Genomic DNA, 25,579 nt, shown 5'->3' on the forward strand with positions numbered 1-25,579 from the left:
CCATAAGTCCTCTTCCTCCTAGATTCCGTGGTAATGTTGTTCTTTCTACTGCACTTTTAGGATGGTGTTTTTGTGCCTTTGTGAGGTGTGTTCTTACTTTTCGCTGAAGATTCTCTATGTCCGTTTTTGTCCACTTAACAATGCCAAACGTGTGAGCGAAGCAGCTGTTTTACCCTTCGTATAAACTCTGTAGTTATCTCTGTTTTCATTTGTTTATGGTCAATTTTCCGCGCTTGCTTTACTCCAAGATATTTATACATATCGTTTTCACCCATGGCCTCGATGTTCTGGCCATTTTGCATATCGAGTCCTCCGGGTTGTACTTTTCCTCTGACTATATTTAAAATATGGCACTTGTCTAGTCCGAAGTGCATACTAATATCATTAGAAAAAGTTTCTACAGTTTTTAGCATCTCATCTAGTTGGTTTCGAGTGGAAGCCATTAATTTCAAATCATCCATGTACAATAAATGATTAAGCTTCGCCACTACATTGTTGTTATTTTTGATGCTAAAACCTGCGTCTGTGGAGTTCAATAGCTGAGATAGTGGGTTCATAGCTAGACAGAACCACAGAGGACTCAACGAATCTCCTTGAAACAGGCCCCGGCTGATTGCGATATTTTTAGTTTCGATGTTAATTTCACCAGGTATTTGAAGGTGAATTCTAGTTTTCCACTCTGTCATTATATGCTCTAAAAAGGTCACTATATTATCATCGACTTTATTTATTCTCAATATATCTATAAGCCATTCATGCGGCACTGAATCAAAGGCCTTCTTGTAATCAATGAAGGCAGTAAAAAGATTCCTCTTTTTGGAATATGCCTGGTTAGAAATGACTGAGTCGATGATAAGTTGTTCTTTGCATCCCATGGAACCCTTAGCGCATCCTTTCTGTTGAGGCTCTATGATATTGTTCAGAGCACAGTGTTGGTAGATACGCCGGGCTACACAGGATGTGACCAATTTATACAAAGTTGGAAGACAAGTAATTGGGCGGTATTTGGCTGGATCTTGGGTGTTATTTTGATCCTTCGGCATTAAATAAGTGGTACCCTGAGTTAGGAATGCTGGTATATCCTGCGGATTAGAAATAACATGATTAATTAATGTTGATAAGCACTCATGAACACTCCAAAACTTCTTGAGCCAAAAGTTTTGAACTCCATCTGGTCCAGGAGATTTCCAGTTATGAAGCTCTTTGATGATATTTGAGACTTCTTCAGTAGTGAAGGGTTCGTAAAGGGTAGTAATGTAGTGTTGGCAGTTCTGTGTCGTATCTTCTATCCATTCAGCATTGTTGTTAAGAGCAGCTGGTGTGGAAAGTTGATTTCCCCAAAACTCATGAATTTCTTCTTGGCTTGGGTAAGTCTTATCGACACGTTCTACAGTGGAATTGAGTTTTCGATAGAACGCCTTCTCAGAACTTTCAAAAAGAGCATTGTCGCTTTTGCGGTTGTTACTAACTTTGTACCTCCTTAGTCGCCCTGAATAAACGGAGAGTTTTTGTTTTAATGTATCCAGACACTGATGGGCTGTGTTGTTTTCTGGATCATATCTTGAGTGTCTTGCGGTATTCAGCATTATTTCTTCAGCTCTCCTGATGACTTTTCTACTTGTTACACCTCGTATGTATTCTGTGACTATACCAATATCCTTACGTAGTAATTCAATCTTTCCGAGCAGTCTTTTTTCCCAAGGTGCAATTCTGTTACCAGTTCTTTCGTTATTAGTACCCCGTCGTGTTCTGATCTTAACGCCCATTACATTAGCAATTGCTGTTGCTGCACAATAGATTAGCATGTGCAAATATTCCAATGTGTGGGCTTCTGCGACATAATTGGGTAGGACTTCAGTGTTCACAATTTGTAACAGCGCACCTAGTTTCTTACAAGAGTTTATTCGTGGTAGCGGTGGTCTGCTAAGTGGGTTTGTTCCATTAAACTCCTGTACCGCACGTGCCATTTCGCTTACTAGGTTATCACGTAACTCGTTGTTTTCCTGCTCTGTATTGTCAGGTTGAGTTTCTTGTATGGCAAGCGCAGGAATCTGCTCATGAACTTCAACAGGGACTTGATCTTCAATTACAACATCGTTCTGAATCTCCCGTTCGACTTCGCTTCTGATGGTATTGCGTCTAGTCTCTGGGATAAGGTTGTTTCTTATAATTACCCGGTATTGGTCCGATACTCGTTGCTCCGATACTTGAATATCTGGGTATGTCCTGCAAAATACGGCATACAGCTGTTGTCGGTAGCCGATTGTTTCTTGACCGAGGTTTGTCACCTTGTAGTAGAAGCGCAAAATGTTTTCATTAATGGACACAGTCCATTTCATTAGTGTGGTTTATTATTAGATTCATCAAAAAAGTAGAAAACAAGAAGTCGGGTAAAAGACTTCAAAATAACACAAAAGTTGCCAAAGTCAGCCTATGGTGGTACTCCATCCTCAGGACCATCCTAGGTTAGCCGGGGTAGTTACCCCCTATAATAGGGGTTGATGAAGTAAGCACTTTTACTGAATACTTAATATTTATTTACCAACTCTAAATACCACAGTAACTAGTTGGTGCGTTCGAAGTCTAGCTGTCTAATAATGTATCTGAATCACGAATGATAATTGATAAACTAACGAAATAGAATGATCCACAATGCTTTGCTGTAACTATAAATAAACTCGGAAAGTGTTGACGTTTTTAATGCTGACTTCAGCTTGACCGTGAATTAAGAATAATATTGAACCGCTGACGAAGCGTTATTGAAAACTGGTGCACTTGTGTTAAGTAATCGGTGTCACCTCAATTATTACAAAACAAACGTGATGTTTGTTTTGTAGGACATGTAAAAATTAAACGAATATGTCTTGCTCTTATTTTATGTGATGATAATCCTGTACATCCTTATCCTTTCGGGAAAAATTTTCTGACTACCGACAAAGAAGAAAATTTTTAGAATTAAGAATTGAATTTTATAGACAACGCCACCAACTGATTGTGTTTTAATCAATACAAAATCAAATATTTATTTCCTATAACTAATAAGTAAATACAAAAAAAAATGTTCGATAACAACATTGTTCCCGTTTCACTTGTCACTCACTGTGTCCTCGGACTGTAAGCGTATAATCTATTCTTATGTATTTCCTTGATTTTATTGTTTTCCATTTTGATCTTACAATTAACGTTATTTACCTCTGTTATTGTGAAGGGGCCCACATAAAGACTATTACACTTACCTTTCTCATCTCTTTTTACCAGGACTAGGTCTCCTATTTCGAAGTGTTGTGGCGTCGCTTTGGAATTATTCTCTTCTTGACGCTCTTTTTTGTCTTCATTGTTTTCATTATTTCCAGTGAATTGACCTATCGTATCTATGTATACCATGTCCCATGGTTTGGAAGAAGTGTCCGATATCACGAATTCTTCGACATGTGTTCTTTTCGGTTTGTTAATTTGACATTCATGACATTATTTAACGTATTTTCTTACGTCTTTTTCCAAATTTTTCCATCTGAATCTTGCTTTTAGCTTTTTTATTAGTCTATTATTCCCTACGTGTCCTCCAAACATCGGGTGATTATGATATTCCTCTATTAATCTATGCTTTTCTTTGTCATCTTCTATTGTTTCTGGTACTTCACATATGTATATTTCTACATTCTTCAATATTTTATTTTCTTCTTTAATAAATTCATTAATTGTGCACAATTTAAAAATAATATCGTTTACGTATATCTTTACTTTACGTACTGCATTCTCTACCGCCAGCTTATCAAGCTGTGCCAACATTTGGTTTAAATCGAAATGATTGAATCCTGTGGCTATGCTCTTGCTGCATTTTATTTTGTTTTTGGCCCTAATGCTCAGTCTTGGTGAGATCAGTTCTGCTCCAAAAGACAAAATTGGTAGTCTATGCGCCTCTAAATTATTTAGTACCTTTCTTACTGTCTGTTTGGGGGCTTCTGGCTGTAGTGAGTTCACTTTCTGCCTCCGTTTGCCTTGATTCTTTCTCCTTTTCTCTTGCTTGAGCTCGTGTTATAGCTAGTATATGAGTGTTGTCTATGTATAAGTTCTTTAGTTGATGCAATGTTATTCTTGAAAGGCTGTCTGCGTAGTTATTTTTCCCTGTTGTATACTCTATTTCGAAATCGTATTCCTCTAAATCTAATCTGATCCTCGTGAGTTTTGAGGTTGGTTCCTTCATTGAAAATAAGTGCGTTAGTGGTTTATGATCCGTTTTTACTAAAAATGTTGGTGCTCCATATAAATAACATTTGAAATGGTTAATTCCCCAATGAATCGCTAGTAATTCCTTAATGATTATGGGTTTATTACATTCTCTTTTACTAAAACTTCGTGATGCGTATGCTATCGGTAGGTCTGTTCCGTTATAATCTTGACTTAAAATTGCTGAACAACTCTCGTTGGATGCGTCTGTCGTTAAGATGAATTGTGTATTGAAATCCGGATATTTTAAGATTGGTGGTTTCATCAGAGATGATTTAAGCTTATTGAATGCTTCTTCACATTCCTCTGACCAAAAGAATTGTACTCCTTTTCTCGATAATCTTTTTAGTGGTCTGCATATTTCAGCAAAATTTTGAATAAAACGTCTGTAGTAATTACAAAATGCTACGAATCTTTTTGTCTCTTTCGCTGTCTTAGGCGTCGGGTATTGTTCAATCGTTGCATATTTTGTTTTATCTGGTGATACTCCTTCCTGAGAAAGATCATGTCCTAAATATGTGACTTCTCTTCTAAAAAATTGACATTTTCCTGGGTTAAGTTTCAAATTGAATTTTCGACATGTCTCGAATGTCTTTTTCAGGTTGTCTAAGTGATGTTTTTCTGATATTCCTATTACTACTATATCGTCCATGTAAAGAAATGCTTTGTCTGGTGTTAATCCTGCAAACGCTATTGACATCATCCTTGAAAAGCTATTCGGGCTTACGGTTAATCCAAAAGCTAATCTGGTAAATTGAAATGCTCCATTCTCCGTGCTAAACGATGTGTATTTTCTCGATGATTTTTCTAATGGTATTTGGTGAAAACCTGACATTAAGTCTATAACTGAAAACCATTTTGCTCTTCCTAGTTGATCTAATATCGAATCTATTCTTGGTAATGGGAATTTATCTGTGACTGTTTTCTTGTTCAGTTGTCGTAAAGTCTATGCATAACCTCCATGCTTTATTTCCATCTATAGCTTTTTTCGGTAGTAGCACTACCGGGCTGTTGTACTCTGATGTAGACGGTTCTACGATCCCTTGGTCTCTTAATTTTTGTACTTGTCGGTTTAATTCTTCTGTTTGTGCATGCGGTGTCCTATAGTTCTTAATATATACCGGAGTTTGGTCTTTAACTCTCAGTTTCTGTTCGTAGAAGTTGTTACATGTCAGCATGTCATGCCTTAGGGCGAATATATCTGAATATTCTTCACATAAAGATACTAATTTATCGCGTATGTATTCTGGAATGTCTAACTTCAGTGATTCGCGTAATTCCTTTTTCCTATCCTTACTATCGATAATCAGTCTATATATGTTGAATAATTTAATGTCTAATGTTTTGATTGCATTTGTCTCTACTTTTACTGTTTCGTAGGTTGTGTTCAAAATTTTGATGTACGATTTATTACTTGAAATAATTGCTCTCGCTATGAATATTCCTGGGTGTATCTCCTGTTGTTCCACTATCCTGTCGTTCTTCAGCGTTTGAAAAATTTTTACGACTCTGTAAACTCTGTAAATTTCACATCTAGGCGGTATTATTATCGTGTCATTATCTACAGGGTGCGCCAAACCTCTGGTCTTCTTTGATTACGGCTAAACTATGAGATATACAAAAAAATGTCTATAACGAAACTAATGTGTATCAAAGAGGTCTATAATTAAAATTATTTTAAATTATACAGGGTGAGTCAGAACGACGGTATGAACCAAAGTTGTATTTTTTTAAATAGAACACCCTGTATAATAAATCATTTTTGAATATATCGTTTAAAAATATGAAAAATTTGTATAAGGTCTTATAGGCCTAAAGTTAATAATTTTCGAAATATTTACATTTTTATTGAGAAAAATGGTAATATTTATAGGGTTGTGGATTATGTTTCCACATGCTTCCCACATAAAGGCATACACAGAATGACATGGATTTCACCAGATGGAACCACAACCAATCAAATTGACCATGTGCTGATAGACAAAAGGGCAGCCAGTAGTATCTCCGATGTGAGAACACGACGAGGAGCATGCTGTGGATCAGACCATCTTTTAGTACAAACCAAATTTAGATGCAGAGTTAACAGCAAAAGAAACGAAAGACAACAAAGAACAAACAAACTGGACCTGGAAAAACTGAAGATTCGGGAATGTAAAGAGAAGTTCGAACAAGAAGTCGCAAATGAGTTAAGGACGCTAGAACTGCACTCCATAGAGGGCAAATGGACTAATATCAAAACAGCAGTACTGACAGCAGCAGCGTCCACCCTGGGAAACAAGAAAAAGGAGAGAAGAGCAGCATGGTTTGATGACGAGTGCAGACAAGCAATCGAGGAAAGAAATGAAGCACACAAAATGTACATAACAAGAAGAACACGGGAAAGACGAACATTATTTGAAGTCGCAAGACGGAAAGCAGACAAGACATGTAGAAATAAAAAGAGAGCCTATGAAAATGGACAAATAGAAAAAATGGAAGAACATTTCAAAAACGACGAAATTAGAGGGGCTTACGAATACCTAAAAAAGATAAAAAGTGGGTATAAACCTCAAACAAGTCTATGTAAAGATGAAAGTGGGCAAATAATCAGTGACCAACAGAAAGTCACAGAAACCTGGAAGCATTATTTTCAGACACTACTTGGAACTCAAGTAGACATGGAAGATGAAATGGGTATGATCTACGTAGAAGAGAATGGAGTAGAAGCTCCAACCATAGAGGAAGTTTTCGAAGCCATTAAGGCCCAGAAAAACAATAAAGCTCCGGGAGTTGATGAAATACCAGCAGAACTATATAAGGTAGGTGGCGACCACCTATCAAGTCACATCCACGCGCTCATCAGAGACGTATGGCAAGAAGAGAAAATACCCGACGACTGGAAGAAAAGTATAGTATGCCCGATCTATAAAAAAGGAGACAAACTCCAGTGCAAAAACTACCGTGGAATCTCTCTACTATGTACAGCATATAAAGTCCTCACGTATATTATAAACCAGCGGCTCCAACCACTAGCAGAAAATATTATTGGAGAGTATCAGACGGGCTTCCGACGGGGAAGATCGACACTGGATCAAATATTCACAGTAAAACAGATCTTGAGCAAAGCATGGGAACACGATGTTGATGTTCACAACGTGTTTGTAGACTTCAAACAGGCATACGACTCAGTCAAAAGGAACAAACTATACTATATATTCTCTGAATTGGCAATACCACACAAGTTAATAAGACTCATTAAAGCCACAATGGATGAAACTCAGGCATGTGTACGAATACAAAACCACCGGACAGACTTTTTTAACCTTTCGCAGGGACTAAAACAGGGAGATGGGCTGGCCCCAACATTGTTTAACCTGGCACTGGAGTATGCGGTTAGGCAAATGCAAACTGGACGAGGAAATCTACTGACCAACCGAACGGTTCAACTGGCCGCTTATGCTGATGATATTAATATTATGAGTAGAACATCAACAGGAGCACAGGAAACATAATATGCAGAGTTAAAAACACAAACAAAAATGCTAGTTCTGGAAATTAACACAGAAAAAACAAAAATAATGACTCAGACGAGAAGAAATATAGTCCCAGAAAACATTATACATGAAGATGACATTGAAACGGTTGAAAAGTTTACATACCTGGGAGTAGAAATATATGCCGACGGATCAGAAGATAGAGAAATAAGGAAGAGAATAACGCAGGCAAACAGAGCTTATTTTGCCCTCTCCCATATATTTCGGTCAAAAAGTGTCCACCGAAATACAAAGATGAGAATCTATAAAACCTTAATTCGACCAATAACATGCTATGGCAGTGAAGTCTGGGTGCTGAAAGAAACATCCAAAAACAAACTCGACACATTCGAAAGGAAAGTACTTAGGAGAATACTAGGACCTGTGAGGGAAAACGGAATCTTCAGAAGTCGATACAACAACGAGCTTTATCAACTTTATAAGGAAACTCCCCTGTCAGACTTCATTAGATTACAAAGATTGCAATGGGCCGGACATGTGATAAAAATGGGAGAGGATAGGCTACCAAAACGAGCACTGAATGCTAGAATGCAAGGAAGGAGACCGGTTGGGAAGCCACGAAAGCGCTGGGAAGACACAGTAAACAGCGACGCACAAGCCCTTTTAGGAGTCCGTGTATGGAGAAGAGCAGCCACAGACAGGCAAGGGTGGAGGCAAAAAGTAAAGGAGGCCAAGGCTCAATTTGGGCTGTAGTGCCGTAGAAGAGCAGAAGAAGGATTATGTTTCCAAGGAAATAAAAATTTAGGTGATAGGTGAAAGTTTTCAAAATATAGTGTTATTTTTAAATAATTTAATATTTTTTACTTTTAGCCATAAAATATACAGTGTGATCACTATTTGCAAATACAAAATTTTCTCATTTCTTTTAAATGGGACACCCTGTATATTAGTTTTGCGTTTTGTAGTAAATATTACAACCTTTCTTTTGGTATAAGGTTGTAGGTATGTACCTAGCATGTTTCGTTTTGTAGATATTTTTAAAAAACTATAGATTTTAAGTTTTTGCGGATTTTTTATTTAAAAATTTTTTTGCAAAAAAAATAATTATAATCTGGTTTTAGAAACATACACTAAAATATAAAATATGAAAATAAAAACGTAATTAAAGATTAAAATAAATCGTATGCTAGTACAATTCAATTGAATTTAATAACTTTAAATTATTTTACAAAAAATATTTTACTATATTAATGAATACATAAATTAGTTACTAAATTAAATAAACAACCAAATTTTAAATCAACCGTAGTGATTCTTCTACCGCAGCAACTTTCCTGTACCAAATTAATTGTTAGTTATATTGTATTTACGAGTAAGATCAGTTAATAACTTTTTAATTTACCTACATCTTGAGAACGTATAAAGTATGCTTTGAAACAAATGAACGTTATGGAAGTATATTAAGAAGTAAATAGTATCTATGTACCTACTCGTGTCACAAAAGCTGGTAATAATTTCTAATGGTTTCGCCCAAAACAAATGTCATATCCAAAAATTTTTCGGTTAAAAAATTAAAATTTAAAATATAAAAAATTGTTACAAAAATTTCAACTACAAAAGTATTACCAGCTTTTGTGACACCAGTAAATACTATTTATATTAATAAATAATTTGGCTGATACATTTAACATTCATTTGTTTCAAAGCATACTTTATAATAATTTTTATATTCTCAAGATGTATGTAAGTAAATTTAAAAGGTAAATTAAAAGTTTAACTATATACAATTTAACTAACAATTAATTTGGTACAGTAAAGTTGCTGTAGTAGAAAAATGACTACTGTTGATTTAAAATTTGGTTGTTTATTTAATTTAGTAACTAATTTATGCATTCATTAATATGGTAAAATATTTTTTGTAAAATAATTTAAAGTTATTAAATTCAATTGAATTGTACTAGCATACGATTTATTTTAATCTTTAATTACGTTTTTATTTTGATATTTTATATTTTAGTGTATGTTTCTAAAACCAGATTATAATTATTTTTTTTTGCAAAAAAATTTTTAAATAAAAAATCCGCAAAAACCTAAAATCTATAGTTTTTTTAAAATATCTACAAAACAAAACATGCTAGGTACATACAACCTCATACCAAAAGAAAGGTTGTAATATTTACTACAAAACGCAAAATTAATATACAGGGTGTCCCATTTAAAAAAAATGAGAAAATTTTGTATTTGCAAATAGTGATCACACTGTATATTTTATGGCTAAAAGTAAAAAATATTAAATTATTTAAAAATAACACTATATTTTAAAAACTTTGACCTATCACCTAAATTTTTATTTCCTTGGGAACATAATCCACAACCCTATAAATATTACCATTTTTCTCAATAAAAATGTAAATATTTCGAAAATTATTAACTTTAGGCCTATAAGACCTTATACAAATTTTTCATATTTTTAAATAATATATTCAAAAATGATTTAATATACAGGGTGTTCCATTTAAAAAAATACAACTTTGGTTCATACCGTCGTTCTGACTCACCCTGTATAATTGAAAATAATTTTAAATTATAGACCTCTTTGATACACATTAGTTTTGTTATAAACATTTTTTTGTATATCTCATAGTTTAGCCGTAATCAAAGAAGACCAGAGGTTTGGCGCACCCTGTATATTATCCAAAATGTTCGTACTAATATAACAATCATTGTCATCTTTAATGTTCATTTTAAGGTTAGCGTAATCCAGTATGCATTGAAAATTTGAAAGAAAGTCTCTCCTAATGATTCCGTCTGTTGGAATGGGAAAGTTAGGTTCAACTAATTGAAAGATATGCTCGAATCGACTTCCTTTTACTTCTAGAGTTGTTTCAACTTCTCCCATTGTCTGCAGTTCTCCTTTAGTTACTCCTTTTATTTTCGCCTTCGTGTTTGGTTTCACATGGTCCTTCATAAAATCTTGTGAACATTTCAGTATTGAAATATCGGCTCCTGTGTCTATGATGAATGTATTTGTTTGTTCTAGGATTCCTGTTCTCATTTGTACAAAATTCGTTAAGTTTAAGTCGAAGTTGTAAATATTATATTCCACTTCTGTCTGTGTGTTTCCATTATCTTGTTCATTCAAAACCCCAACTGCGGGTTTTCTGGTTCCTCCTGGCTATCTTCTAACTCTAGTAGCCTTACGTTCCTGTTAAGTCCTCCTCTCTGGTTTCCTCTGTATGTTTGGTTGTTAAATTGTCTATATCCTCTGTTCGAATAGTTCCGTTGGTTTTCCGTTGCCTCTTCTTCGTTCCGTTGTCCGAAGGTATTTCTTCTCCCTCTATCGTATTTGTTATGGTATCCTCTTCTGTAATGCTGCTGTCCTCTCCTATTCTCGTAATTCGTCCTATAATTTAACACTCTTCCCTGTGTGTTATCTTCTGTCGTATCAATCGATAAAAATTTGGATACTACTTCCTGCGGTGTTGTGAAATTACCTGCCTCCAATATTAACTTAGCTCTATCCGTATTAACATTTCGTTTCATTGTTGCTACAACTGTTTCCGTTGTGTATTTTTTCGCTAATTCCAATGGCATTCCTTCCGCGATGTATACCACCTTTAACTGTTCTGGTTCTGCTAGTTCTTCTATTTCAGATGCGTACACTGCAGCATCTTTATGCCCTTGCCTTTTCATTGCTAACTTGGCTATCACAGTTTTCGGATTGTCTCCTCTTAATTCCTTCTTCAGTGCCGCGGCTATAAGTGGGATCGTATCTTCTGTAGTTATCAGGTTTCTAGCCTTATTGGTCAATCTTGTCTTTATTAATGTTATCGCTGTTTCTTCATGTAGGCCAGGAACCGAAGCTTTTCACCTCGCAATTTTTACAGAATGGATCGATTTGCTTGAAAATTTGAGAATGAGTAGTGGATAGTCCAAGGATCAAAATCTATATGATTCGGAAAGGCGCTTTTACCATGGGGGTGGTTGCCACCCCATCTCGGGGGGTGGAATTTTTTTTATATTTGGACCACAAAACTTGATAAAAACATTCATTCTAAGCAAAAAACGTTCTATACATTTTTTTGATAAAATTAATAGTTTTTGATTTATACGCTATCGAAAGTGTTAGTTTTGTATAGAAAAAAATCAATGTTTTTCGATATACTTATTAATTTACGATTCACTCAATTTTTGCCGTAGAAAAAATTTTTTCAAACCAACTTATTAGGAATTAAATAACCTACAATTTTATATTTAAACAGTTTTTCGTATCTCTGATGCTAACCTTTCTATTCTGAAGAAAATGGCCTTTTTTACCAAACTACAAAAATTCGTTATTCCCTTTTAACTCCATTTTTTAAAAAACTAATCATTCTAAGCCAGTCAAACTTCTAGAATCTTTTAAGAATACATAAATAAATAAGAATAAATAAGGCCAATGGCTAAAAACACCGCTAACTTACATTATTATGCTACCAATTTAATTTCTCCTTTTATTTTTCAAAAAAATTAATTGATTTTTTAACCGTAACTTTTTTATTTTTTATCTTAGAAAGTTTGGTAAAAATAATTTTATAGGTTTTTACAAGATCTATAAGAGTATTAGTATTAAATCTTTTTAAAATCCTCAGTCGCAAAAAGAGGTGACTTTGAAAGGGTTGGTAAAGGTGGTTTTTGCATGTTATTACAAGTTTTAATTGTCAATAGCTCACTCAATTTTTGCCATAGAAAAAATTTTTGCAGACCAGTTTTCTGGGAATTAAATTAGCTACAATTTCATATTTAAACATTTTTTCGTATCTCTGATGCTAATCTTGCTATTCTGAAGAAAATGCCATTTTTTCCAAACTACAAAAATTCGTTATTCACTTTTAACTCCATTTTTTAGAAACTAATCATTCTAAGCCGGTCAAACTTCTAGAACCTATTAATAATACATAAATAAAAAAGTCCAAATAAGGTCAATGACTAATTTTAATTAGGGTGGTGATTAGGGGGTTTCTTGCGATCACTTTTTCACTGAAAAAAATAGGGACTGACATTCTTTTCATTATAAGTCACTTAATTTTTGAGCTACAGATTTTTTTTATTTCTGGAGATAGATATTTTTAAGTACTTTAAATTACTTAGTTTGAACAAGTTGTCCTCGAAAAATGCTTAGTTTTCCGGTCTTTTGACTTTGAAACTACAATATTTAGCATTTGACGAAGAAGAGCCAACATATAATACAGTATAGCTCGATTACCATTGGTCTTAAAGAAAATTAAAAAAAACGGTTTTGTTTATTTTTTCAAAAGGTACATTTTTGTTTAGTAAAGTTGTTTTGATAAAACGAAAATTTATGGAGTAATTAGCAGAAAACTTATTAAAAACATTTATTTTTTCGATATAAAACTAATACTTTCGATAGCGAATGAATCGAAAACTATCAATTTTATCAAAAAAATGTATGGAACGTTTTTTGCTTAGAATGAACGTTTTTACCAACTTTTGCTATTAAAATATAAGAAAAAATTTGCACCCCCGAGATGGGGTGGCAACCACCCCCATGGTAAAAGCGCCTTTCGGCGTCATATAGATTTTGATCCTTGAACTATCCACTACTTATTCTCAAATTTTCAAGCAAATCGATCCATTCTGTAAAAATTGCGAGGTTTTGTCCTATTTTAAGCTTCATTACTTGGACTAATGTCCTTCTGCTATTTTTCCAAGTAGTTCTAATGCGTTTAAAAATGGTTGTAGTTTGCCTGTGCTTCCATCGAACTCGGTGATCAATACTTTGCTTGCGATGTTCAAAAATTCGTAGATCGTCAGAGCCATGTTTATATCTTGCTTTATGTCGCTTTTTTCCTCTTCTATTTCCTCGTTACTTTTCCCCTCTTCTATTTCCTCGTCGCTTTGTTCTTCTTCCATTTCCTTGTCGATTGACTGATGTATTGAACTTGGAACTACTGTTCTTAAGTTTATTGCTTGAAATGAGCGTATAACTTTATCTCTGATTTTTCCAAAATATTTGTTGCACATCTCTCTTTGTTTGTCTGTTAATGCTTCCCAATTTTTCTTTGTTAAGTGTGTGAATTTGTTGTATGATTTAATTACTTGTGTCGTTACTTCTTCCTGTATTTCCTTAGATTTAGGTACTTTCCTTTTCAAAACCCTTTTGCTTTGCGTTGCCACTTCTTGTGTAATCTCCTCAATTATTTTAACGAAATCTTCCCAATAAACCTTGTTGCTACTCATTTATTCATAGTTTTTATCTCTCCTTTATTCTTGTACTTCGTAACGAACGCATAAATTCGATAGTCTTACCAGGTATAGTAAAATTTTCAAATAAAATAGTATGTCAAAAATATTAAATTGCAATAAAAATCATTATATCAATCATTATAAATCATCATAAAAATCAGTTTGATAGAAATCGGTAAAAATAATAATTGGATAAAAAGTCGGGAAAGATAGAAATATATGCTAGTGAATATATAAAATCGTATAAAAATGTAAAAATGTATTAATACGTCCTATAGATAGCCGTAATGCTTGTAAAAGAATTTATCGATAATAGCAATAAAGATAGTTAATAATACTGGTACTAGATTAGGTAGATAAAAATAGGTAAAAATTAGATTATGTGTATCTTACATTACGGTTATATTATTATTATATTATATGATTATAGGAATTAGGACTATATCGTGGAAATACCATAAGAATAAATAACATGGACTTACCACTTTAAACGTCTATGTTCGTATCACCAAAAGTCTTCAATGCGCGTCTCTTTTTCATACCATACTCCATTTCCATACGATGCTCCATACCATATTCCATTTTCCATAACCATACTCAGCTAAGTGTCAGGCCTAACGTCTCCATGTAGTTTCTATTTACCATTTCTTGGACTGTCGAGGTACAGGAAACCTCGTCCTTCGACGTTTTCCTTCCATTATCGTTCCAGACTTCCAGTTCCTGTGTTCTCCCCTGGTCTTAGATCGCCATATGGTGGTACTCCATCTTCAGGACCATCCTAGGTTAGCCGGGGTAGTTACCCCCTATGATAGGGGTTGATGAAGTAAACACTTTTACTGAATACTTATTTATTTACCAACTGTAAATACCATAGTAACTAGTTGGTGCGTTCGAAGTCTAGCTGTCTAATAAGTGTTGACGTTTTTAATGCTGACTTCAGCTTGACCGTGAATTAAGAATAATATTGAACCGCTGACGAAGCGTTATTGAAAACTGGTGCACTTGTGTTAAGTAATCGGTGTCACCTCAATTATTACAAAACAAACGTGATGTTTGTTTTGTAGGACATTTGAATATTAAACGAATATATCTTGCTCTTATTTTGGATGATGATAATCCTGTACAAGCCAAAGAAAATAAGAAAATGGCAGAAAAGAAAACAAATAAATAAAATTATCAAATTAGTGTTACAATCTACGCATTCTTAATTTTATTAAAATGTTTAATACAACTCTGTAATAATATAAAAGCCTTTAATTTTATAAAAGTTGAAAAAATAACGTCCAAGACACTCCCTCTGTCGACCGAATCTGTGGAGCTTCATCGTTTTTCCCCCTTAAAAACTAACGTTTCATTGAATTTTTATTTTTTTAATAAAAAACTAATAGTGCTTTTTATATCAAAATTAATAGATGTGTTCATTTTGAATCCGGCTTGCCCCAATATAATTTTTATATTTTTTGAACATTTTCTAACTAGTAGGTGTAAGTTTAAAGTATAAAAAAATGCTCTGGAGCAATTTATGAAATTTGCGACATTCATCGTTTTTCCCGCCGACTCTTCAAATGGTAATTATTCTGATGTAAAGCATGGACAGTTGACAATTAACTGACAAAAAGAGGTTAATTAAAATTTATGCGATAATGTGTAATTAATTAATTTTGCGAATAGTACATTTTCAGAAAAACCCAAATAAATCGAAACCTGTCAAAAATAGGTATAGGAAATGTTGAATAAAATAACATTATTTTGTTCAGTAGAATTCAAAATTAAAGTGAAATATAGGTTGTTCCATTTAAAAATATATAACTTTATATCATTACGCTAAATTGGAACACCCTGTATATATTTCACAAATTTAAATTTGTAGCCGGTACTGACCTACGTATTCCTACGGAAGGAATTTTTAATATCTTTAGCCGTTTCCCCGGTAGGCTCCGTCCCGTTGAGCGTGGCTCACTCTGTATATCAAAGTTGTGTGTGAAGTTCGGCGTGTTGATGACAGTTGATCTTTTGGGCCGCATCCACTTCAGCAGTTATGCATTTTATTAACCCTTAATTTGATTATTACGTTTCTTTGTTTTTACATCTATTTTCCTTTGTACTAAAATTTGTATTATAGTACGTTTGTTTTTAGATTGTCTCCAAGAGAACAATATGGAAATTATGGAGGCACCAAATGGACCATCATCTCACGAAGAAAATGACACGAATCCACGTGCTGAAGGAAAAACAGTAAATAAAAATATAAAAGTTGTGGACAAACATTTGAGAACACACATGGGAAAAAAACCTCACAAGTGTGAAATTTGTTTTAAGCAGTTTTCTACAGCAAGTTATTTGAAAGTACATTTGAGAGTGCACACTGGGGAAAGACCTTATAAGTGTGAAATTTGTTTTAAGCAGTTTGTTAGAGCAGATCAGTTAAAAGTACATGTGAGAAAGCATACTGGAGAAAAACCCTTCAAATGTGAAATTTGCTTTAAGGAGGTTAGTACAGCAAGTTATTTGAAAGTACATTTGAGAGTGCACACTAGGGAAAGACCTTATAAGTGTGAAATCTGTTTTAAACAGTATATTACAGCAAGTCAGTTGAAAGTACATTTGAGAGTGCACACTGGGGAAAGACCTTATAAGTGTGAAACTTGTTTTAAGCAGTTTGTTAGAGCAGAGCAGTTAAAAGTACATGTGAGAAAGCATACTGGAGAAAAACCATTCAAATGTGAAATTTGTTTTAAGCAGTTTACTGATCGCGCTTACTTAAGACAACATTTGAGAGCGCACACTGAAGAAAAACTGCACAAGTGCGGAATTTGTTTTAAGCAGTTTACTACAGCACGCTATTTGAAAGTACATTTGAGAGTGCACACTGGGGAAAGACCTTATAAGTGTGAAATTTGTTTTAAGCAGTTTGTTAGAGCAGATCTTTTAAAAGTACATGTGAGAAAGCATACTGGAGAAAAACCCTTCAAATGTGAAATTTGCTTTAAGGAGGTTAGTACAGCAAGTTATTTGAAAGTACATTTGAGAGTGCACACTGGGGAAAGACCTTATAAGTGTGAAATTTGTTTTAAGCAGTTTACTCATTACGCTAATTTAAAACATCATTTGGGAGCGCACACTAGAGAAAAACTGCACAAGTGCGGAATTTGTTTTAAGCAGTTTACTACAGCACTCTATTTGAAAGCACATGTGAGAAGGCATACTGGAGAAAAATCCTTTAAATGTGAAATTTGTTTTAAGCAGTTTAGTACAGCAAGTTATTTGAAAGTACATTTGAGAGAGCACACCGAAGAAAAACCGCACAAGTGTGGAATTTGTTTTAAGCAGTTTACTAGAGCACGCTATCTGAAGACACATGTGATAATGCATAATGAAGAAAAACCCTTTAAATGTGAAATTTGTTTTAAGCAGTTTAGTATTGCAAGTTATTTGAAAGAGCATTTGAGAATACATACTGGAGAAAAACCATTCAAATGTGAAATTTGTTTTAAGCAGTTTGCTAATCGCGCTAATTTAAGACAACATTTGAGAGCGCACACTGAAGAAAAACTGCACAATTGCGGAATTTGTTTGAAGCAGTTTACTACAGCACGTTATTTGAAAGCACATGTGAGAAGGCGGCATACTGGTAAAAAACCCCTCAAATGTGAAATTTGTTTTAAGCAGTTTAGTACGGCACACTATTTGAAAACACATGTGAGAAGGCATACTGGAGAAAACCCCTTCAAATGTGAAATTTGTTTTAAGCATGTTAGTACAGCAAGTTATTTGAAAGTACATTTGAGAGTGCACACTGGGGAAAGACCTTATAAGTGTGAAATTTGTTTTAAGCAGTTTACTGATCGCGCTTATTTAAGACAACATTTGAGAGCGCACACTGAAGAAAAACTGCACAAGTGCGGAATTTGTTTTAAGCAGTTTACTACAGCACGGTGTTTGAAAACACATGTGAGAAGGCATACTGGGGAAAAACCTCATAACGGTAAAAGAGTGCACACAGGAAAAACACCTTACAAGTGTGAGATTTGTTTTAAGCAATTTTCTCAAACAAGTACTTTAAAGAATCATTCGAAAATACACGCCAAAGAAAAACTTTACGAATGTGAAATTTGTTTGGAGGAATTTCGCGAACGACGTAATTTGAAAACACATTTGCAGGTGCACTCTAAAGAAAAGTCTTGATAATTGTTTTAAGCAGTTTGTGGGGCATAAACTTGAAGAGCCTACAGTAGCGCGTCATCAATATAACTTCAGGAGATAGTATCATACCTTTTTTCGTAAGGTCTGCGAAACTTTGGCAACAGTGGCAGTATTGGACATTATCTAAGATCAATATTTTGGCATAATACTCATAGCCGCGCTAAATGGAAGTAATAGAAAACACTTTTATTATTAGTAAATAAATATTTATAGAAATAAACCAAAATGGGACATTTTATATTAACATAGGTATTTGCACGTAATAATAATAAAACAATAATAAATAGTCATTTGGTTATGAAGCGAAACAAGAGCCGTCTTATTTTATTTAGTTCATAGAGCGTAAACGCACTCCAACTAGTTTTAACCCTTTTTTTAAAATGGAACTTTAAATGAACTTTTCCCATTTTTTTAAACTATTGATTATATTTTTAGAATAAAAAATCCAACTAAAACTTTATATACTCACATTAGAACTCGAAATATTTTTACGTAAATATAATTACCTATACGCTCTGAGCTTCGCTGGTGTCGCTCCTAGCGGATTACTAATGCAACTTTCACCGGTAATTTTTAACTAATTTTAACTATTTACAATGGGAAATAAGCCACAATATTATTAAAAAATGATTTTTATTAACGTTTCGACGCCCAAATCGGGTGCCGTTGTCAAAATACAAAATACTACTAACATAAACAAAAATGTTGCTTATATCGGCAATTCAGGTAATATATATCGGTAATATCGGCAATCGGCAATTCAGGTAATTTTTAAATTTGTTATTTTTGTTATCGCTTAATATTTACAACGCAAAAAAGTAATTAAATTGTAATCGATTTTCTAAAGATTTTGCTAATCATTTTAACGTTCTATTCATGAAATATTAATTTCTTACTTCGGATACTTTCACAATTATCGTGTAGATGGCGCTTAGATTAATTTATAATTACATATTACGAAATATTAAAAAAATTTAAAAATTCAGTATTTAAAACGTAAGTATATTTAAGGTAAAAATATACACCACAGCTTTGACCAACTAATATTATTCCCTATTAATGTTTTTAATTTCAATGTTTTAAATTAATCACTTTGACATTTATGTCAAATTTCCAGTAAACGCTTACAGACTTGTCACTACTGACGCTCGCGAATTTTTAATTATCCCCTCTACCTACGAGCTCACAGCGTATAAGTAAAACTCACAATTAACAATAATCTATTTTTTCAAATAGTCCAACAACTTAGTTCTACTACACAAAAATATAATAAATTAATTATAAAATAAACACTACTTCCCTATGGATCAACACTAACGAATTCTTAAAATAATATACTACTGCACTTAACAGATATCGATACAGATAAGAGAATCGTGCTATTACTTGGGAATCTAACGCAGGTTTGTCAGAATGACAGTCACTATTTCTCTATGTTGACTAATCAGTTATTTAGTTATATGTTCGATTTCTTGTTAGAGATAAAAATTTTTAGTAGTTCCAATATGACACAAAATCTAGGCATGGGATAAAAAAGTTTATTTGAAGAAAGTATATTTTTTGTTCTTCTTAATGGCGGTACAGGCTCGTTTTTTTAATATTGTATTTAGTTATGAGTAATTTCTACATACTAACATATTTCTCAAATTGTGCTCTGTACTGCCATTCTTTACTATATTACGAATATGTGTGCCAAATATCTCGACAAAATATTTGCAAAATTAAAGCCGCAATCTTGGAACGCGTTTTCCGTTTTGATGACGCGCCACTGTAGCCTCAAGCAGTTTGTGGGGCATAAACTAAAGATATTTTGTTGGAACAACTAGATTTACTATTAGTATTTAACCCATTAACACGTCATTACACACACACACACACACACACACACACACACCGCGGCAATTTGCCGCAAGTTCCATAAGTCTCGAAAACACGTCACATCATTTGTCACGTCACAATTTACACAATTGAATAATATTTGGTTAATTTTAAGTCGCTTTAGTATAAGGCGGCAAATTGCTAACGGGCGTGTACTTGCGAAACAAACATGGCGCGTGTAATGACGTGTTAACCACCAAGGTATGATAAACTAAAAGTCAAGCAATTAGGAATGCACGTTGATTTAATGACATCATAACCCACCGATACAAACTTGACGGCAAACAACTTCAACAATTTTTTCCTCATATATTAGTTTTTTCGCTACCGTCAAGTTTATCAGGAAAGCGCTGTTGCCAAATAAAAAACATATGAAGGGTACAGGCAAAGAAGGTGCTGTCCACTCTCTGCTAATACCACTCTCGACCCACTCGTCATCATCAGAAATATCCTGTTTTGGCTTCTCTTTCAATAGACGTTTTTGTTCTCTTGAAATTTTTCTTTGGCTTTTTTTCTTCTTCTTTCTTTTTCTTTTCATTTCCTTTCTTTAAGTGATATTCTCACACCGCTTCCAATGTTACCACTGATGGAATATTTTCCTTTCGTTTTCCCTTTTTTGTTTGAGGTTTTGGGTCTGGCTAAAACAGTGCTTTCTTAAATGGAGTAGGAACTTTGCATGGATTCTCCAAGTGTACATGTGATGTACTTGGTTCAGGATTATTAATAAATCTTTTCTCAGTACCAGACAATATACCTATCTGAGCTACACTTGGACATTTTTTACTGATGTGCAGTGAGTTGGAAATATAGAAATATTGTTTTGGATAGTATTACATTTAATTTGGGTTGGTAGGGTTTCCATTGTCCAATCTTTCCATATGTTAAAAAGGGATTTACCCTCAATAAATATTAATGTAACCTATGATTGCCACTTTAGAACCAGTGATTGCCACCACTGGCAATAACTGAAGGGTTAAGGGAAAAAACAAGGAACGTCGCACGTTATCGTTGTTTTGAGAAAATTGGAAATTTAATGTTTGTGACTACATATCTTTAAACCATTACACTGAAATTACATTAAAGTACATTGTATTTTAACCAAATTTTTAAAGAACGGACATAAAAAAATTAAAAAAGTACCTAACTACAAAAATAAAAACTGAAAAAAAAAACAAGGACTGTACAAACATCACGTTGTATTTGACATTATTGACTTTTTGCGAGCAGCCTTTTTAAAATTATAGAATGTCTGTGCCTTACGAACTCATTTTGAATTGTTAATTTACGAATTTCTGCAGCAACCTTGTCATAATTTCATGATTTTAATTTCGTCTGGAATTCATCACATGCTGAACATGTGTCTGATCTTGGGTAACCAAAGGACAAATTAAATTCCGTGTTAAAAATTTACCGATATGTAACGTAAGAAACTTTAATGGTCGGATGTTTTTCTTTGAACAAGTTGAACATTTTTGTAATGTTCAAACTCTCTGGTAAATAGTACTTTTTCTTAGATTCGTGTAAACTGTGATGGGATAATCTAGTGTTGAAAGACTTTATGTGGTTATATATTGTTTCACGCGATTCTGGATGTAACTTTCTATACTGGGAACTATGCTTACCACGTTTGCCTTGTCCAGAAGTTCCTGTAGCTTTTAAATTTTTTTGTAGGTGTTCAATTTTGCCCTTAGTTACACCATGTATTGACATGAATGCTTTAAAACACACACTCATTTCTTGACAAACTTCATTACGATTAACTCTAACTTTATCGGCCGTGCCGTTTCTAACACTTCAGGCTTTTGAGCTATGGTTGTACAGAAGAATCCTGAAGATACCATGCACAGACAAAGTCACCAATGAAGAAGTACTACGGCTACGGAGGATGAACACAACCGCAGATTTAGTCAACATCGTGAAAGGCCGTGCTTGGGACTTGAGAAGTCAAGGCAGATACGAGCTACTCCAATGCAGTTTACAAGATAAAATTGAAGGAAAAAGGGCCCCAAGACGAAGAAGAATATCCTGCCTTGCTAACCTGAGAGCATGGTATAGAAAGATCTCAACACAACTATACCGTACAGCAACCAACAAAGTCATCATCGCCAGAATGATCGTCAACGTTCGGAACGGACAGGCACCCCAAGAAGAAGAAGTATTTAACAAACATAAACAAAGGAAACTAAACGATTAAACTCGAAATCAAAACGTAGTTAATTTTTGTTTTTGTTCAAGTGGACTCTCCTTGTTTTTATCTTTCACGCTTGGACATTTCCAGTTTTTATCCTTCGCAGTACTATTTTAAATAGGCATATTTATTAACGGTCCAAGTTATTATCTACCAGTCTATTGTAAATAGTAAATACATAAAATATCTGTTAGATAGTGTCACTATCTCAATTTCTTATAAGGTGTGACATTCCCTGTTTTTTTCCTTCACCCTTCAACGGGTAAAAGTAAAGTTTTTGCAATAAAAAAAGTAGTGGCAACACCGTAATTTTAAATAGTAAATTTACACACTGTATTGTATTAAAAACAACCCAAATAGTGTAGTATAGTTGATCCAAAAGATGGCATAACCCAGACATCCAAAGTGAAAGTTATCCTTCAACCCCAAATTGTTCTACCGGGTGGTGAATTGGAAAGCGGGCCATAGGAAACTCAATGTAAAATTCTAAGCTGTTAAATTCCTGCTTCCCTAATTATTTTACATCAAAAGTCATCAGAAACTATTTGTAGAGAATTGAATTCTCTATTGAAAACAACTGTTAATATTGTTCTATGAACAATAATTATTCAAAATTTTGTAAAAATATAATACAATTTTCAGAGTAATACGCCAAAGCTAGGCCACACACAATACAATAATGTGTATAAGATTGCATTTGTTGACAATGAATTTATTATATTAACAATTAGAACTGTCAGTTTTTTTAATTATTTTATCATTTTTTGTTTAAAACACAATAAAGTTGATAAGATACCCTTAGTTAAGGAGAAAATATTAATAATAAAGATATTTTCTTCAGTCAATAATGTGCTCACTGTCAGTTAAATAGTAACGTATGGCCTAACATACCCACACATACCTACTGCGGTAAATACATTATATTTTTCAAAATTTTGGAATGTGTTTAAATCGTAGAACAATTGTAACTTCTGTTTTTAATACAGATTTCAATCCTCTACAAATAACTTCTCATGACTTTTGATGTAACATAATTAGGGAAGCAGGAATTCAACAGTTTAGAATTTTACATTGAGTTTCCTATGGCCCGTTTTCCGATTCACCACCCGGTATATGGTCCACATAATGTCCAGAAAAAAGTCACACCATTTTGAGCGTCGGGTTTGCTAAATTGCTAAATTTAATTTTTTATAAATTATAAACAATTAAATATATGTATTTGTTCTATAAAATATATTTCAATATCATTAAACCTTTTAGAATTAAAACACATGAAGAATTTTCTAAAAAATATATTAGTAATAAAAAAATTTCTAAATGTTGCGTTTTTGCATCAATGGAGCTTGATGGGTTAAACTGCAAGGTTTAAAACATTTTTATACAAGTAACATGTATGGTGGATAAACTGTTTAATTTTAAGTTGTGGCAGTCGTTGTTAAGCTTTTAGCGCATGTTCTATGTTTTAGAATTTAATAAACCCATCAAAAAATTATTTGTGCCTTTATTTATACTAAATTAACATTCTAATCAAAGACATTTAAACAGTGCACACTGTAGAAAAAATACCCAAGAAAACGAAGCCAAAAAAGCACTTAAAAAATGGTGTACTCTACAGGCAATTCTGATGACTCTAAATATAAGAAAGATATGTCAACTGATGGTGGGGCCCTGAATCGAATTAAATCTAAAGTGTCTTTCCCTTATTTCATTTTACTTATATCTGAGTACTAAGGAAACAGAACTCTGTTGATTTTTATCTAGATAAGCGGACAACTGATGAATGCAAATTGTAGATTCACCCATATCCGCTATTTTTATCGGACCGTGCGTTTGTTTTATAAATTTTAAAAAGCTCAGATTATAGATTGTTACTAAGGATTCTGCATTCCGATCTAAAAGAGAATTTTCTTTTTTGTACAAATATCCTCTTCACCCATTTTGAAAAAATGTGATAAACTTGAATTATCCATATATCTGTTTATCCGAGAGACTTTGTAAACACAACTCATCCGTCATTATACCAGAAAGAACGGCAAATGAAATGTGTGAAAGCTTATAGCCCAAGGATGGCATTAAAGGTGAGAAATTTGACCTCGGACTTCCGGTTTTAGAGTTGTAACCGTAAGTACTGTTTTAAAGTCGCCGAAAGAGTACAAGCGATATATTATTCGACGCGCCTTAGCAAGACGAGAACAAATATATACTTCCGGTTTCATGGCTGTCTGTCCGCGAGTATAACTCATCCGTTACTAAACCAGCTAGCATGACAAATGAGGTGTTGAATGAAAGATTATAACCCATGGATGGTATTAAAGGTGAGAAATTTGACCTCGAACTTCCGAATCGACCGCTAGAAATTAGCACTAACCGAATTTTAAAAGTAATTATTAGACTCCGCGATATATGCTGGACATTATTCCCCCAGCACGGTATTTCTCTACCGTCATAGGCGTAACCAGGTTTGGGGGTTATAACCCCCCCCCCCTTTTGGATGTACTATTCGTTGCAAGATATTTCGGATTTAATCTTCTAGGTATAGTTGTATACAGGGTCGGACTTACTTATATGCTGATACATTTGATCAAAATTACGGCAATCCCACAAAGTAAAAGAAAAATACATACATGGTGGTGAATTGGAAAACGGGCCATAGGAAACTCAATGTAAAATTCTAAACTGTTGAATTCCTGCTTCCCTAATTATTCTACATCTACATCAAAAGACATGAGAAACTATTTGTAGAGGATTGAAATCTTTATTGAAAACAATTGTTAAAATTGTTCTACGAATTAAACACATGCCAAAATTTTGTAAAATATAATAAATTTTATCAAAGTATTTGCCAAATTTAGGCCACACACAGTGCAAGAATGTGTATAAGATTGCCTTCGGTCACAATAAAATTATTATATTAACAATATTTTGAACTGTCAGTATTTTTATTTTATTGTTTAAAAAACAATAAAGTCGAACAGATGTCCTCAGTTGAGGAGAAAGTAGTAATAATAAAGATGTTTTATTCAGTCAATACTTTGCGTACTGTCAGAAATAGTAACGTGTGGCCTTACTTTTACGCACTTACTTAGGGATGGCAAATGTATACTATTTTTCAAAATTTTGGACTCTGTTTAAATCGTAGAACAATTTTAACTTTTGTTTTTAATACAGATTTTAATCCTCTACAAATAGTTTCTCATGACTTTTGATGTAAAATAATTAGGGAAGCAGGAATTCAACAATTTAGAATTTTACATTGAGTTTCCTATGGCCCGTTTTCCAATTCACCACCCGGTATAAGTAATACTTTTATATTAAAATATATATTTAACATAGTGGGAAAATAAAAAAAAAATTTAAACTTAAC

At 33.6% G+C, this 25,579-nt stretch overlaps 1 protein-coding gene across 1 annotated transcript in view; it reads left to right on the top strand.

Annotated features, from left to right (window-relative positions):
- The window catches only part of LOC126883652 (zinc finger protein 845-like), a 64,864-nt gene extending 41,167 nt beyond the window's left edge, over nucleotides 1–23,697 (top strand). The window contains exon 2 of the mRNA XM_050649309.1: nucleotides 16,084–23,697. Within this exon, the coding sequence (XP_050505266.1) occupies nucleotides 16,104–18,131 (2,028 nt within the window). The 5' untranslated portion in view covers nucleotides 16,084–16,103 and the 3' untranslated portion in view covers nucleotides 18,132–23,697. The remainder of the gene's footprint in view (nucleotides 1–16,083) is intronic.
- The last annotated feature ends 1,882 nt before the right edge of the window (nucleotides 23,698–25,579 follow it).

Source organism: Diabrotica virgifera, chromosome 1 (genome assembly GCF_917563875.1).
Source record: "Diabrotica virgifera virgifera chromosome 1, PGI_DIABVI_V3a".
Lineage (NCBI taxonomy): Eukaryota > Metazoa > Arthropoda > Insecta > Coleoptera > Chrysomelidae > Diabrotica > Diabrotica virgifera.